General features: G+C 41.9%; 2 protein-coding genes across 6 annotated transcripts; one reads left to right on the plus strand and one right to left on the minus strand.

Annotated features, from left to right (window-relative positions):
* Positions 1-4,533: 4,533 nt before the first annotated feature.
* Positions 4,534-16,398, minus strand: TOPORS (TOP1 binding arginine/serine rich protein, E3 ubiquitin ligase). 3 transcript variants are annotated; one of them, XM_033237537.1, is made up of 3 exons: positions 16,042-16,398; positions 14,378-14,572; positions 4,534-8,308 (listed from the first exon to the last, which is right to left on the minus strand). In XM_033237537.1, exons 1-3 carry the CDS (start codon positions 16,042-16,044, stop codon positions 5,369-5,371), a joined length of 3,138 nt encoding a protein of 1,045 aa, XP_033093428.1. In that variant the 5' UTR covers positions 16,045-16,398; the 3' UTR covers positions 4,534-5,368. The 3 variants fall into 3 exon arrangements, with proteins under 3 accessions (XP_033093428.1, XP_033093430.1, XP_033093429.1); XM_033237539.1 differs by lacking the exon at positions 16,042-16,398 and adding an exon at positions 11,608-11,694 and having other exon boundaries at positions 14,378-14,509; XM_033237538.1 differs by lacking the exon at positions 14,378-14,572.
* SMIM27 (small integral membrane protein 27) lies at positions 14,645-17,224 on the plus strand. Of its 3 annotated transcripts, XR_004443555.1 has the most exons (4): positions 14,645-15,298; positions 15,842-16,087; positions 16,398-16,570; positions 17,006-17,224. XR_004443555.1 is itself a non-coding variant. In XM_033237545.1 (2 exons), the coding sequence occupies exons 1-2, from the start codon at positions 16,043-16,045 to the stop codon at positions 16,518-16,520; spliced, it is 168 nt and encodes a 55-aa protein (XP_033093436.1). In that variant the 5' UTR covers positions 14,645-16,042; the 3' UTR covers positions 16,521-16,604. The 3 variants fall into 3 exon arrangements, 1 of the variants encoding a protein (XP_033093436.1); XR_004443554.1 differs by lacking the exon at positions 14,645-15,298 and having other exon boundaries at positions 15,799-16,087; XM_033237545.1 differs by lacking the exon at positions 17,006-17,224 and having other exon boundaries at positions 14,645-16,087; positions 16,398-16,604.
* Positions 17,225-17,447: the final 223 nt, after the last annotated feature.

The raw sequence follows: 17,447 nt of genomic DNA on the forward strand, positions 1-17,447 counted from the left end.
ACTAAAAAATACAAAAAACTAGATGGGCGAGGTGGCGGGCGCCTGTAGTCCCAGCTACTGGGGAGGCTGAGGCAGGAGAATGGCGTAAACCCGGGAGGCGGAGCTTGCAGTGAGCTGAGATCCGGCCACTGCACTCCAGCCTGGGCGACAGAGCCAGACTCCGTCTCAAAAAAAAAAAAGAAAAGAAAAGAAAAGAAAAGAAAAGGGATATCCCCTTGTCCAGGAGAGAACTATTTATCTATTTACAGTGCAAATAGTCATGCAGATAAGCTGGAACCAGCCTACTCCAAGCAAATTGTACAAGATGCCTAACTTTGCCCCCTTGTCTATATAAATTTTATTACCCAATGTTCTGGAGCAACCACAGTTACGGATTCTACAGGTAGGAATTTGGCTTCAGAGCTTAGCCTAATTTGAACTCCATTTCCTTGCCTCTTGCTTTCTTCAAGGACAGATCCAGTGGTATTTACCATCACCCAATATCTTTGTAGGTAAAACAGGAAAGAACTTACCGATTTTCGTGACATTGTAACAACTAATCTTACTGTTATTTTTAAAAATGGCCATATCCCACAGTTTTCTAATAACTAAGTGATTTAGGTTTTGACTAAAAACCAAGAATGAGTAAATAATCGTTTATTCAACACATTTTAAATCTTCTCTGCATGCCAGCTGCTGTGGAGAAACAAAAATATAGTTAAAGGAAGATATAATCACAACACAACTATTTTCTTCTCCACCCTGTATCTCCTGCCATCACAGAATGTCTTTCTTGTTGAGGATATATCTACAGCCTCGCAGATCATTATTCTCAATTCCAGCTACCTTCAGCTCCACCTGCTTCAATTTCAGTCACCTACTTCCAACAATACCTACAACTAGGCACTCTCTAAAAAATATATGTATTTTTTTGTCTTCTTATTCCTGCCCTTGTACCTACTGGAATCCCATTGGAAAATGAATCCCTTGATAATCTCTCTGTTCTCCAAGTATATTGGCCATCTCATAGCTTCACTTCCCTCCCTACTCAGCCCAGATAACAAAATGCATCAATTCTGCTACTCTAACCACTCTATCCCTCAACTCCCTTGCCAGTCCTTTTACTGCTGACATCCAGAACATCTAATAAATCCATCCATTTATTCATTTGCTCAGTACAAAACTAAATGAATACTATAGGTCCAACATTAGTTTCTGCTTCTTCCAATGTTGAATGCTGGTGGGACAAAAACAAGTCACAAATCATAGTGTCCCACAAATTTAAATATCCCATCTCAGGTGAGGCCTCAACACTAATCAGCGATTCTTATCCTTCTCTTTGTGCCTTTCAAGGGGCGTTTTTTCCACTCCTCTCAAACTCAATCCTACTCATGATCCAACCTTCTCAGAAGATGGCATTCTTTCTATTTCATAGACAAAGGAGAGGCTTTAGGGCATATATTACCTCATCTTAATGCATCTACCCACAAACACTTTTTTTTCTGTTTTTACCTCCTGCTGTAAGACTTGCCTTTGCTTGTCCATTGCTAATTTCATTTCTCTGTGCTCTGGACCATCTTTCCCATTCAGGAACTTTGTTTCATTAGTCAACCTTTCCTTCTCAAGGGGCTCTCTCCCAAAAAAGGCTCCTCTCTCCCTCCCATTAAGTTTCAAAACAAACACAAAGCAAACTTTTTTGATTTTATACCCCTCTAAACTCTATACTCTTCTAAATGGTGCATCCACACTGAATGCTGAGGAAATCAAGGGTTTTGATAAAGGGAAACCCCTCCCTCTCCACTTCCCATTCCTTGCCCCTGTTGGTGGGAATACTGGGAGTGGCAACAGCCTAAACCAGATCACACTTGAGTTCCAGCACTCCCAAGTGCCTTCCAAAAATTTTTCTGCATCCAGAAATGTGCTACTGGCTTGCTCAGCATGTCTACATCCTACACTGGCAGGGGACTGCAATTATTCTTCACAAGGGAAGAATTCCTTGTGAAGCAAGTGTGGGTTGTCAGCTTCCCTCCTGTAAGCCCCTTTGTGCACACTGCACATCTTTACTACAGACTGGATGAGTTAGGGAGGCCCTTTAGATTGGCTAGCCTAGAAATTTGGGACTATTGAACTCCATTACTTGGACTCGGAGGTAAAAAGTAGTAACAAATTTTCGTGTTGTGAACCTCAGGATCATGATCATGAGTAAGCAAGCATGAACGGTTTAGTTACATTTCCTTACACAGATTAAATGACAGTCACTACACTGAGAACCCGAGGTAAAATAAAATGGCATGGACACTGAATTCAGATGAACATATTAAAAGAATATACTATTATTCTAAAAGTTTATAGATAGTGGAGCTTCTTGAAAGCAGGCCTGAGCCCATTTTCAAATTTTCCAGGTCCCATTCATTCACCCAGTGTTTTAAGCATGTCAGTTGTCAAGCAATGAAAGAATCTAGCAGTACACTGATACAGTTTCACAGAACTTTCAGACTGGTGGGAGATAAGACATTTAGTAATCAACTGCTAATTGTGATGAGTGGTCTGAAGGAGCCTGGAGTTGTTTGAAGCAGTTTTGGGGAGGTGGGAAGAGGGCACACTTTTAACAAATCTAGTTTAGCCAGGGTGGAGTTCAGTTTCCAGCAGAAGAAAACTGCCATGAATGAAAGCTCTCATGTAGTACAGAGCAGCACCGCCATAGCCCTGGAGCAGCCTAGCGTGGCATGAGCCCAAATGAAGTGACAAAAATGCTGAAGATGGGCCAGAGCCTAATTAGGCAGAAATCTATAAACCATATCATGCTGTTGGATTTTTTGTCTGCTTTTAATATCCTAAGAAAACAGGAAGCTACTGAAGGATTTTAAGAAGCGGATGAAATGAAAATTTCATCATCAGGGCACAGATCAGCAGGGCACGGTGGCTCATGCCTGTAATCCCAGCACTTTGGGAGGCAAAAGCGGGCAGATCAGGTCAGGAATTCGAGACCAGCCTGGCCAACATAGTGAAACCCCATCTCTACTAAAAATACAAAAACTAGCCAGGCGTGGTCACGGGCACCTGTAATACCAGCTACTCAGGAAGCTGAGATAGGAGAATCACTTGAACCCAGGAAGTGAAGGTTGCATTGCAGTGAGCCGAGATCGTGCCACTGTACTCCAGCCTGGATGACAGAGCGAGATTGTCTCAAAAGAAAAAAAAAAGTCTTTTCAGTGCTGCATCACAAATGGATGGAGGAAGGAGTGAGTGTAGACCAACAATGAATGCAGGCTGACCCATTATGGTAGCAGAGATGAGAGATCTTGGCTACCCAGATTGGATGTAGATGGTACAGACACAATAGAAATATCATAAAAATCATTAGTGCCAAGGATTTGGCAGCTGAATGAGGGGGGCTGAAGGGCTGGGATGAATCAAGACTTGGCAATTTTTGGCTTCAACACCCAAAAGGATGATGGTGCCATGTATTGTTTTCATTAAATATTTAACGGAAAACATGATGTGAAATTACCATGTGGAATAATTTTTTTTAATACTTAAGAAAAATTACACTGTAACTACAAAGTAATTTCAAATGTGTATTTCTTGATCAACTATAGTCTTCCCACAATTTCTCAATGTCTGAGCTTACTTAAAAATTGCCAACATCAATTTTAGATTCTCCTTAAACAATTTTCTACTGTCCTTAGGATAAACAGATTCTACACATGGCCTACCAAGACTGTTCCCACCCTCTGTCCTTTGTCTAATCCTGCTGTTAGTTCTTGGAATATACGAGGTTCTTCATCAGCCTTTGAATCCTTTGCCAACAGCAATTCTTCCTCCCAGTTAATGCTGGCTTGTTTTCTATATTCAACTATTACTTCCAGTCATGATTAGGTCCCCATTCACTTCCAAGGGAATTATACTTTCTCCTCAGGGAACATATGATAATGTTATACTTACATAAATATTTGTCTTAGCAGTCCATAAGCACCATGAAGGCAAGGAGCCTATCCGCTTTGCTCTCTTGATAAAACTTAGTGCAGAACCGCCGGGTGTGGTGGCTCATGCCTGTAATCCCAGCACTTTGGGAGGCTGAGGCGGGCGGATCATGGTCAGGAGTTCGAGACCAGTCTGGCCAACATAGTGAAACCCTGCCTCTACTAAAAACACACAAATTAGCTGGGCATGGTGGCGCGTGTCTGTAGCCCCAGCTACTTGGGAGGCTGAGGCAGGAGAATCGCTTGAAAGCTGGAGGCAGAGGTGGTGGTGAAGTGAGATTGCATCACTGAACTCCAGTCTGGGCAACACAGCCAGACTCCAACTCAAAAAAACAAAAAGCAAAACTTAGTGCAGAACCTGTCACATAGTAGGCACTGCAATTTCTACTGAATAAAGAATGAATATGGGAGCAAGGCACAGGCAAACTGAAGGCTGAAATAAGATTCAACTCAAGCTCCACTGTTCAGTGGCAATCCTACATCAGCATAGATGTAATTTTATCATCCCTAAAACAAGAGAAAACATAACCACATATAACCATATATAAAAGAACTACCAATGTAAAATAAGTATGACAAGGATTTTTCATGTTTATTTAGCAAGTTAAATGCTTTTTTTACTGATGATAAAAAGCAAATAAGATACTCCTCAAAGAACTAAAATAATTAAAACTATAAAGTATTTGTTCACCTGAAGTTCAGCATTTATGAGATAACTATGCCCTTAGCTACTTTCAAGATTTTAGCTTTACTAAAATAAACTTAAAAAAAAAAAATACTGCATAGGAAAATGTCTGATTCTTGTTTGAAAGTGTGTTTTATTTTTCTTTTGTTGAATACACATTTGTTTTACTAGCAGTCCAGATAAACAAGTATATAAAGGAAATAGTAAATTTTTATTTTGGCAGAAGATAAACTGTGCAGATTAAAATGCCTCAATTTAACCTGAAGAAATGGTTTTGAATCATATAAATTTTTAAGAAAAATAAAGACTGTCCAAAGGGATTCTCCTAGCTTATAACACATTTCCAGAATAACTCTCAAAAAAAAAAAATTCAAAAATACTCATTGACTACCTTAAAAATATGTCAATACCGTATGGCTTTATGAAATAACTTCTAAAATTTATATAATTTTTCTTATTTAAAAAGGACCCCAAGTTTTAAATATAACTGCTAGCAGTATCATTTTCTTCACTTAAAAGTGCATATCTTTGAGGGTGGGACATACATTTTGAACAAATGATTTTTACAAATTAACACCAAAAAAAAGAAAATCACTTAAAATATTGTAAGGAGGAAGAGAGTTTTCACCAAACGTCATCTTTAAATAGACTGCAGTAGATGACATTCTTCCTTTTTTCTTTTTATACCATCAGAATTCTCAATGAAATGCTTTGGCCAGTTTTAAGACATATTACAGTCTCTACCAAGACATACTGACATTAATGATGTCCGTGGAGATGGCAACTGCCTTGATGGCTCAGTTTGAATAGACACAATGTTACTGGGCTGGTTCTCCAAATCAGAAACAAAGGTGCTCTCTTCTCTTACATCCAGAGTTTGTTCAACTGAAGCTGCTGGAGATGGAATATTATCTACAGTTTTGTTGGCATTACTCAAGTTGTTACTAAGTGTGGCAATATCACACTCCCTGTCCAGCACACCAAATTCATCTTCTATTGTAACTACATCTTTAGTTTCAAATGGTTCCAAGGAAGGAGCCAAAAACTCATTTTGTAGAGGGTCTTGAGGACCACTATTGTCACGTTCTGTATCCTCCTTTACTTCAGAATCCTTATCACTGTCACTGTCAATGGTAATTACAACTGGGGAACGTGAAGCATTATCTCCATGGTGTTTCTTATGCTTCTTCTTATGTTTCTTCTTTTTCTTTTTATGGTGTTTAGTTGTATCAGTAGCTTTTCCTTCATAGACTATCTCTACACTTAGGCTCCGGGTCTTCCTTTTTCTCCTTTTGTGTTTTGTCTCTCTATCTGATGATCGGCTGTCCGAAAAGGTATCACTCTCATTTCTGTAGTTTCCATCCAATTTTGATGAAGATTTTTGGTAATGACTGTCCTTTGCTTTAGAAGCAAATTCACGAGATGGCTGAGCCACTTCGTTAGTACCCTCCAAATGCCGTGTTTTGTATTTTCGTTTCCCTCCAGGCTTTTCATTTCTCACCCGGTCAGTCCCGGTAGATGCAGTCCTTGATCTGTTACTAGACAGGCTCCTTGATCTGTGCCTTTCATAGTAGTAATATTTCCTCTCACTGTGATTATTTTTTTTCCTAGCATTTGTTCTTTCAGAAAAGGACTGAACTCTAAATTCTGGACTTGAAGACTGTCTAGAATAATGAGCTCTGGACAGAGTCCTCCTCCTGTAAGATGATTCATACCCATCCCTGTCCTTGTTTCTACTGTAATAAGTATACTCCCATTTGTATCTGCTTCCATAATTATTTCTTAAATAATAACGATCTGTATTTCTGCTCCGTGATCTTCTTTTACCATGATCACTGCTACGAGACCTTGATCTGCTTGTGCTTTCACTACTTAGAGACAGAGTTTGGCTTCTTCTGGACCAACTGCTATCTCTAGTTCTTGATCTCTTTTTGTCTCTTCTCCCTCTAGGTCTGCTACTTTCCCTGCTTCTCGATCGTTTACTTTTCATCCTTTTCTTCCCATGATGCTTTCTATGATTCTTCTGATCATGCCCACTTCTACTCTGAGAACGTGAATCTGAACTTCTTGATCTTCCCCTCTTTCTGTGTCTATGATTATATGGAGAATATACTCTGTCTCCTCTTACAGATGAGCTCAGGTTTCTGGGAGATGACAATGATATAGATCGTTTCTCTTCCTTCTTTGATTTGATTCTTGTACTAGAATCACAATGACCTTTATTTATTTCTTCATCCTTTCCAAGGACAGAGTGTGGAGATGAGCATCTACTAACATCACTATCACCAGAACTGTAAGACTGCTCCTGTTCTTGTGTCTTCACTGTCTCCATTTTCTCATAAGAACCTAAGTCCTCAGAATCAGAGGACAGTTCAACAAGTTCTGGGGTCCTCTCAGCTAGTGGTTTAACAAACCCAACAATGACACAATTATCTGAAGAATCATCACTGTCATTATTTAGCTCCTCATTGGTTTGTACTCCTTGTATCTGAGACGTAGCTCCTCCTGTGACAAGTTCTTCATCTGAACTGTCAGAAGTATTTAAAAGAGACGACATAGTAACGTGTACCTGCTCTGAGCTTGAGTAAGATGGTCCTGGAGTTTCATCATCCCATGGTGCCTGACTAACAGTGGCTATATTAATATCCAGCTCTTGGGTCTCAGCCTCATCTGGAGATATTGTTATGACTGAAGAATCAGAATGGCTGCCTTCTTCATATGAAGGAGCAGGGCAATCATAATTGGCATGCTGGTCAAAGGCTGCCATGTTAAAAGGAGATCGGGCAAAACTGATAAATTCATGTATAAAATGCTCAGTTCGATTAAGTAAAAATGGTCTTAAATCAGACACAAATGCCTGACTCTCCAAGTCATAGCGAGTAACATTACTCATGATAATATGCTGGACAATATTCACTAAAGATCCATGAGCTCCAAAAAGAACTGTAAGTTCACGTTTTAACCAGGGGACTAATCTGTGAAGGCAAGCTGGATTTCTACGGAAAAATTCAGCTGAAATATCCCTGTAGCGGCCACCATCTTCAATATTTCTAACTCGAGCACCAGCACGATAGAGAGTTCGTCTAAAATTAATAATATCTTGTTCTTGAATTTTCCGCAAAGATCTTTCATCTGCGGTAGTTGGCCTTCTTACTGCAATTTGTCTCATAAATTGAGGAATTTCAACATCTCTAGGTCTTGTTGAAATGCCTAACCCTTCAAATAGTACTCCACTATCTGGTGGAGTTGTTGTTCTTCTGTTCACAGGACCACTAGGTGAATACACAGAAGCATTTCGTTCCCTTGTCAGAGTTGTACGGTAGCGAAATCGTCGATCAGGGGTGACAAAAGAACCATTATACGAAGGCCTTAGGACATACTCCTTGAAGTCATCTTCCGCCCTCACAGAATGGAAAATAGAATCAAAGGGCTGTTTACATAGTGGACATTCAGCTTTGTTTTTTGACCACTCCTGTACACAGCGAAAACAGAACTTATGTAAGCAGCGATCTAAGTAAGACACATTATCAAATCTATCCAAGCATATAGGACACTTAGAATCAGGAGATGCATCAGCTGGTACTGTCTGTTGCAATTTGCTAGTGCCAGCTTTAGGTGAAAAGTTGTCCATTTTAAATTCCTTAGCAGCTGATGCCATTATCTGTAAAAGGGAAAGAAATATATCAGTAACCTGAAAACAGACGAATGACTAAATAGTCTCAACAGAAATGCAAATAAAGACCTTGAAACATATTTTGGTGAAAATACTTAAGTGACCCATTACTTCTGTTGTATTATAAAGGGGCACTATAGCATAGTAATATAGTGCTTAAAGTATAAGCTCTGAAGTCAGATTTCCTAAGACTGAATCCTGGTTCCACACTACCCGCGTGATTATGTTCCAGTTAGTATCTCTGTGCTTTAATTTCATCCGTAGGTCAGTGATAACAGAATCTGCCTCACAGGGTTTGTGAAAATGTAAAAAGCCCTTAGAAAAGGCACCTGGTACATAGTAAAGTTCTCAAATATTATGTAACACTCTATTAATCTTTTTAAAACCAATTTGAGAAATATCTGACATAGACCAAAAAAAAAGTACCAAATACCTCTGTATCCACCACTTATCTTATGCCCCTTATCTTCCCCTCCTATCACTCTCTAAAAAACAAAACACAGAAACACCACAGTCCTCAGTTGATGTTATTTCTATGCATGGCTTTATACCTTTCATATACATATACCACTAACAGTACAGACTACTGATTTATCTGTGAGAGTATTTTATATATACTTTTCTAAAACAACTTTAGTGAGATATAACTTACATACCAGAAAGTTCACCTGTTTAAACCAATCCTATGGTTTTTAGTGAAAGATTCTTTTTTCAACCTTAGAAAGCTAATTTTAAAAAAGCACAGGAAACTTTTAGTGAAGATTAAATAATAAATGAAAAAGCAGCCAAGAGGCAGTGCCTGGCTCACAGGAGGTGCTGAGTAAATATTAGCTGTTATTATTACTACACTGTATTACTGTTATTACTACACTATTATATTCAGCTTATCTCTCATTCCTTTCAGCATTCCCAATAAGCCTTCCTTTAGCTTTTTTTCTTTAATCCAAAAGTCAGGCCACAAAATATCCTGAAATCACGTTTTTGGTCCCCTTCCCTATTATCCTTTCCCATAAGGATGACTAGAGTATTAAAGATTAGTTTATCAGTTTACATTGGCTCAAAACTTTGCTAGAGCTGAAATCTAGTACGCATTTTAGCTTTATCTCATAAACCCCAAACCTGCATTTTATACTAACAATTTTGAATATATTGACTACTAGGGGGCCGGGCGCAGTGGCTCATGCCTATAATCCAGAACTTTGGGAGGCCAAGGCAGGCAGATCACCTGAGGTCAGGAGTTCAAGACCAGCCTGGCCAACATGGTGAAACCCCATCTCTACTAAGAATACAAAAATTAGCTGGGCATGGTGGCAGGCACCTGTAATCCCAGCTACTTGGGAGGCTGAGACAGGAGAATCGCTTGAACCCAGGAGGCAGAGGTTGTAGTGAGCCGAGATTGTGCCATTGCGCTCTAGCCTGGGTGACAAGAGTGAAACTCCGTCTCAAAACAAACAACAACAAAAAACTACTAGGCCCTTTGTTTCCGGGGGGCCTAATATTCATCTTCCTCCACCTCCTTTATCACAGGAAGTTCCACCACTAGTCAACTGGGGTCAAGTTAATCAAATAACAGAATGGTAATTTTCTAAAGAGACTCATTGGCCTTAACAAACTATAAGAAAAACCAACCAAAAAAACCCACAACAAAAACTCATGACTGTGAAATACAAGTATTCCACCATAGTTTTCATATTAAACTTGCTCACTTTAGGGCATCTTGGCTTTCTCAGAACCATAACTTAATAGAGAATCAATTAATGCTGAACAAGTCTTTTCTTCAGGGGTTCAGGTATTTCTAGTCTTCTATTTACTGGACTGAAAATGCAAAAAATCATCACTGTCCTGGAAGGTCTGGAAAAGCAGAATTACAAATACATCATACTGCTTTTTTGTTCATAAGCACTCTAAAACCCTAATACTGCACAATCTTCTCAGTATTTCCCTCTACTTTTAACATTTTTTAATCTGCCCCACTCAGGAAATTTAAAGAAACACACACATAAAAAGAAAAACCTTTCAGTTCAGAGACTGTGTATGTGGTGGAGGGAAGGGATAGAGAAAAGTTGGGAGGGAATCGAAGAGGTTATCAAAAGATCTGAAGACCAGGCTTCACCTAGAACAGCTCAGTTAATGTGAAGAAAACCACATTACTCTAGACTTTAGTTTTCTCCTCTGTATAATGAAAGGATTACTGGACTTGGAAAAAATACCTGTGAATTCCAAGTTAATACATGTTATCTTCACTTAGTTCTTTGAAATAGAATTTTAGTGTTTTCTGAACACTTCCATTACACATAAAAATTACAGCTGAAAATGAATGTATTGAAGGGAATTATTAGATAGTATACTTGAAGTTCAAATAAAATAAAATCTCAACAAAGTATGATTTAAAAGAAAAAATGAAACCTTACCCTTCCCTTCTCTAGTTTTATAAGCCTGTTAACCACTTTGACAGTAAAAGGTGAATGAATGACTGGTAATGTCCTCCACAACAGGTTAAAAAAAAAAAAAAAATTAGAACTCATTCTTATATTTCTACACAGGAATCATTAGCTGAAAAGAATAATCTTAGCCAGGCATGATGGGAACACCTGTAGTCCCAGTTATTCAGGAGGCTGAGGCAGGAGGATTAACTGAGCCTGGGAGGTCCAAGCTGCACTGAGCCATAATTGCACCACTGCACTCCAGCCTAGGTGACAGAATGAGACCCCATTTCAAAATAAACAAACAAACAGTCTTCATCAGAAACATCAAAGAGGCGGGGCACGGTGGCTCACGCCTGTAATCCCATCACTTTGGAAAGCCAAGGCAGAAGACGCTTGAGGCCAGGAATTTGAGGCAGCCGAGGCAACAAAGTGAGATCCAGTCTCTATTTTAAAAAATAAAAAGAAACATCAAACAATTGGAATGCATATAAATCATCAAATAAGTAATTAGCTCTTCAAAATCATCACTAAATACTAAATTAAAATGTTTTAAAACGCAAATAAAGTCGAACTATGACCCAGCAATTACACACCTAGATATACCCAAGGGAAATGAAAACTTGTCCACACAAAAAACTGTATATGAATATTCACAGCAACTTTAGTCATAATACCTCAAAAGGAGAAACTCAAATACCCATCAATTGATTAACAGATTAATAAAATGTCTATCCATACAATGGAATTTTATGGCAATAAAAAGGAACAAAGTACTGGTACCATGTTGTAACATGGATGAACCTTTTTATTATGCTAAATGAATGAAAAAAAATTCACAAGAACCCACATATTGTATGATACCTTTTATATGAAATGTCCAGAATAGGCAAATCTATAGAGATGAAATGAGGCTGGTGGCTGCTGCTGGGGCAGTAATGAGGTTTATTTCTGGGATGACAAAAATGTTCTACAATTAGATTATTGTAATGGTTGTACAACTCTGTAAATATACTAAAAATAATTGACTTACAAACTTGAAACGGGTGAACTTTATGAATGGAATGTAATCTTTTTTTTTTTTTTTTGAGACAGAGTCTTGCTCTGTCACCCAGGTTGCAGTGCAGTGGTGCGATCTCGGCTCACTGCAAGCTCTGCCTCCCGGGTTCACGCCCTTCTGCCTCAGCCTCCCCAGTAGCTGGATTACAGGCACCTGCCACCACGCCTGGCTAATTTTTTTGTATTTTTAGTAGAGACGGGGTTTCACGGTGTTAGCCAAGATGGTCTCCATCTCCTGACCTCGTGATCCGCCCGTCTCCGCCTCCCAAAGTGCTGGGATAACAGGCGTGAGCCACCGTGACTGGCCCGGAATGTAATCTTAACAAAGCTGTTTAAAAATACAAATTAAGGCATAAAAACTGGGATGACCAGATACAGATTAAGAGTGGTTGATTTGCTGGCCGGGCGCGGTGGCTCACGCCTGTAATCCCAATACTTTGGGAGGCTGAGGCCAGCGGATCACCTGAGGTTGGCAATTCGAGACCAGCCTGACCAACATGGAGAAACCCCATCTCTACTAAAAATACAAAAATTAGCCGGGCGTGGTGGCGCACGCACGCCTGGAATCCCAGCTACTCAGGAGGCTGAAGCAGGAGAATCGCTTGAACCCGGAGGCAGAGATTGCAGTGAGCCGAGATTGTGCCACTGCACTCCAGCCTGGGCAATAAGAGCAAAACTCTGCCTCACACACACAAGAGTGGTTGATTTCCAGGAGAGGTTCTGAATTTAAGTAGCAAAGGTAGACCTGATGAAAAACACAGTGCTTCAGGTTCTGTAAGAAGCCTATGTAAAGGTTTCTCCATCCTAGCACTCTAGGAATTAGGACTATTCATTTCCTCACAGAAGACAATCAGTTCTCCCAGTCGCACTTTCTAAACTGTCTCCCAAATCCTAAATGAAGTTCACCATCTTTAGTATAAACTGATTAAGCCAAAACTTCCCTTTCCCAAATCCTGAAACCTGGTTTTAACAAGGATAAGAACCCTTCATGTCACAATTCAGGGAAATTTTAGATAATTAATACGGACACACATCTAGGGAAAATGGATGGGGGAGATAAAGAATCAGGAAGCTCGAATCTACACTTCAGGAGACTGGATATTTGAAAAACTGCACAATGATATAAACGAAGTAGAACTGCTCTGTGCAATTAAAGTCAGACTTATTACAAAAATTATGGCATACACTGTATATAAAATTTAATCATCTGCTGATTACATTTGTAGGAGTGATGTTAATTCTGATGCAGGGCCAAGGCTGAGAATCACCACCACTTAATTGGTGTGTGATCTGGAGGAAGTTATTTCTCAAAATCTCACGTTTTCCCAGTTCTAAAATGGAATTGAAAAGGTGGTGGTATGACGGAACATATTTCATGAAAACCCTTAGCACAGTGCTTGGTGCACAGTAAGAACTCAACACTGTTCTCTATGTTACGTGAACACGAAGTGAATTTTGGTAGCTCATCACCCATAACTGACTATAACGGCCCAAACAGAGGATAGTCTGTAACAACAAAACAATCATCATACTTAATATAATTATTATACTTAATATTTCTAGGCAAAGTGACTAAACAGGGTTCACGAGATGAAATAGATCACCCAAGTATTAAAAATAAACTGGTTCCTACCTCTTGCCACCTTAAAGAAAACACTGTACCTCTCTGAACTGCATTTTAATCAATTCCAAAAGAAGATACAAAAGTTATGGGATCTACTGACCAGATCCTATCAACTTTAATTCCAATTCCTGCAATAAGAATTGGTTGGGAACCGTTCCCCTCTAAAACCACTCATTCCAGACAAGCATGATTGATTTTAGCTGATTGTATAGCTTTCTTTGCATTTCATGGACAAAACCCAGAAAGTTCTCACCACTACTAAAATCTCGGGCAGTTGTTTCTTAATTTATCTTAAATAATCTTGAAAATTACCTATCAAAAGGTCTACTCCGTTTTCCTCTTAAATTACTATGTGGCTCATCTCAGCACTGCCCCCTTCCAGCCTACAATCAGCAACCCATGAGGAAAGCTGCAGTAACTGGATGCATGAACAAGTCACGGGCAATTTCTGCTCAGAATGTTTAACACAGCACAGACGAGTCCAAAAGCCACGGTGATAGTCGTTTGCTTTGGTTCAGAATTGCCACTAGACAGACCTAAGATAGGCACCATGAGCATTACATAACTACAACGAACTTAAATATTGTTATTCCCATTTTACAGACAAGCTCAGGGGCTTAGCGGACCTAGGCAAGGTCACATATCCTGTAAGGGTGACGCCACGATTCAGTCTCACTGCTTTTTCGTTTTTCCCTGAGACCAAGCTCTTTCCAGTATACGGGCAGGCTCGCGCCCCTCGGGAGCGCTTTTGGGAAGCGCAACCCTCGCCCGCCCACACCAATCCACAGGTGCGCGCAGAAGCCGCCCGGGGACCCTGGCCCTGGCCCACCGAGGCCCGGACGGCCCCGCAGGCCAAGACCGCAGCCCTCGGGTCCCGGGGCGCCGCTCCAGGCGGGAGCGCTAGCTCATCCGACCATTCCGACCCCCAAGTCCCATTGTTCCGAATCTCACCTCGGAGGATGCCGGCGCAGGCCTGGCTGGGGCGCTCGCCACGAGCTCCCGGCAGCCCAGAAAGCTAGGTCGGTGACGGCAGGATCCGCGAAGGCGTACCCGGCGACTTCTCCGCCTACCCTCCGAAGCGGGAGCAGGCGGGGGCGCTTCACCCTCCTCGCGAGACAGCGGAGACCCCAGCGGCGGCTGCGACCCCTGTGACGCAAAGCGCTCATCACCAATGGCAGCTCGGAAGCAGGGCAGAGCGTGAGACCCACCCACCAGCTCCCGGCGCGTCAAAACACAACACCCGCCTTCGCCACGCATGCGCAGCAGATGGGCGCCGGCCCGAGGGCGGGGCTCAGCGCGCCTGCCGAAACGCGGCCCCTCCCCCGCCGCTCCAGACCTGGGATGAGGGCAGCGCGACCCTCCCCATCTTGTTATTGGTACTCAGCCGCTGGGGACACTGACTGAATGTTCGCCCCTAACTTACCCGGAAAACACGAGAACTAGTTCGATGTCGTTTCAACCTCACCAAACTCTGCGGGAACTTACGAAATTGTCTCTAGTGTCTAGATAAGGGAACTGTTAACACGGAGTTGAAGTCTCTCACCTCCTGTTGTACGCCTCCCGGAAGCAACACCGGGAGTCAACGGGATCCAAAACCAGAGCCCAACCAGTATCCTATAAAGTCTTAAGAGAGGGATCCCCTCCAGGCTGGGGAGAAACAGGACAACCTAACAAAACAGGGCCTGGACTCTTCCCTAAACAGACCACGTTTTTCTCCGCTCTTCCCCTTCCCACTCCCTGAAATCTAGACTAAAACTCTTTTAAGATAACTGCGAGGTATAAAGTACGTCTAGAGCCTAAAGCGGCCCGTTGCCAGATTCTACTCCTCAGGCCTCAAATGTGAGCGTCCCAAACATTCTAGAGCTGAACCTGGTACGCTTGCCAGCCAAACTGCCGTGCTCGGGGCTCAGTATCTCATGCGCGGCCGTTCAGGAACCTCAGACACGTTCAGAAAACACTTGTTGCTTGACTGGTACATTATGGCGGGTAACGCGTCCCACATATTTCTTCTTAGAGATATACATCATGCTATACATTTCTGAAGAACGGCTCGATTTACAGGGGTTCCCACAACGATTTGTCACATATAAAAGAGTGGGTGGTATTTTTACGTCAAAGATGAACAGGCGAACGTTCATCTAAATCGTGTGGTATCAGATGCGGAGAGGCGTGGGGGGGCCGGGGGAGAAAGCATTAATTCTTTCAGCTTTAGACCCCGACGTAATATTTAAAACGTGGATTGTTTTTCAAATAAACTTTTAAATGGACACGACAGCACCTTATCCTGCATTAATACTACACTGCAACTAGAAAGAAAACCAGTGGACGTACGCCTATCTCCTACCTCTCTAATTGGCAAAAAAAAAGAAAAAAAAAGCAATTTTTAACATTTTCTCGTTTATTCCCCTCTAAAAGGCGGGCAAGGCCCCCGATCACGTGATCCCGCCCCCCAACTCCGGGCGGAAGAGGCCAGCGACAGCTCTGCACGAAGCGAGTGGGCGGGCGCTCTAGCCCGGCTAAAAAATGGCTGCTGCCGCCAGGCAGCCACCGCCCGGGAGGTTACTGTAAGGCCCGCAACTCCCGCCAGCTCCCGCGGACCGCTGCCGCCTCCTTACCATGAAGCCAGTGAGTCGTCGCACGCTGGACTGGATTTATTCTGTGGTAAGTCCTGTGGCTCGCGGGCCCCCACCGTGTGGACTCACTGGACCTGCAGGCAGAAAGGCTCTATTTCTTCAGCACCCAGAAACTCCAAAATCCATTCCTGAATTAAGCTCCCTCACCTCGACTCCGCCTCTTCCTGGAGGATACGCTCTTCCGCTTCTTACGTAAGGGCAGCTGGGTGTACCCGCCACTGGAACCCCATTTATTCGACTTTGTTACTTTAATTCCCACCTTAGCAATGGCACACGGTAACCTGACGGCGGGGGGAAGTATCAGGCACATTTCACACCTCTTTTGGTTTTTGGTTTAGTTGCTGCTTGTCATCGTTTTAATCTCCTGGGGCTGCATCATCTATGCTTCAATGGTGTCTGCAAGACGACAGCTAAGGAAGAAATACTCAGACAAAATATTTGGGAAGAATGAAAATTTGTAACTCCTCTGGATTTACTTCTCTGAAAATACAGTTCTTTCCCTGATGCTTAGGTAGATTTAAAAGTAAAATTCATAATGCAAAGTTCCCGTTTATTTTTGCATTACCCTTTATAACAAGCACTAGTTGGCCGGGCGCGGTGGCTCAAGCCTGTAATCCCAGCACTTTGGGAGGCCGAGACAGGCGGATCACGAGGTCAGGAGATCGAGACCATCCTGGCTAACACGGTGAAACCCCGTCTCTACTAAAAATACAAAAAACTAGCCGGGCGAGGTGGCGGGCGCCTGTGGTCCCAGCTACTCGGGAGGCTGAGGCAGGAGAATGGCGTAAACCCGGGAGGCGGAGCTTGCAGTGAGCTGAGATCTGGCCACTGCACTCCAGACCGGGCGACAGAGCAAGACTCCGTCTCAAAAAAAAAAAAAAAAAAAAACAAGCACTAGTATGCAAATTTGCAGAAATATCAGGCACATTTCACACCTCTTTTGCAGTTTTTGGTTTAGTTGCTGCTTGCCATCGTTTTAATCAACCGGGGCTGCATCATCTATGCTTCAATGGTGTCTGCAAGACGGCAGCTAAGGAAGAAATACCCAGACAAAATCTTTGGGACCAACGAAAATGTGTAACTCCTCTGGATTTAATTCTTTGAAAATACAGTTCTTTCCCTCATACTTATGTAGATTTAAAAATAAAATTCATAATGCAAAGTTCCCAAGTTTATTTCTGCATTATCTTTTATAACAAGCACTAATATCCAAATTTTTAACTTATTTTGGTATTTTACATTCTCATGACAAAATTAACAGAGTAACTTTTCAATCAAGTTTCTAAATTTTTAAAAAATGACTCGTAAAGACTTCCTTTTGGGGGGGGGGAGGGACAGAGTCTCGCTCTGTCGCCCAGGCTGGAGTGCAGTCAGTGGCACTATCTCAG

Source organism: Trachypithecus francoisi, unplaced genomic scaffold, assembly GCF_009764315.1.
Source record: "Trachypithecus francoisi isolate TF-2019V2 unplaced genomic scaffold, Tfra_2.0 Lachesis_group16, whole genome shotgun sequence".
Classification (NCBI taxonomy): domain Eukaryota; kingdom Metazoa; phylum Chordata; class Mammalia; order Primates; family Cercopithecidae; genus Trachypithecus; species Trachypithecus francoisi.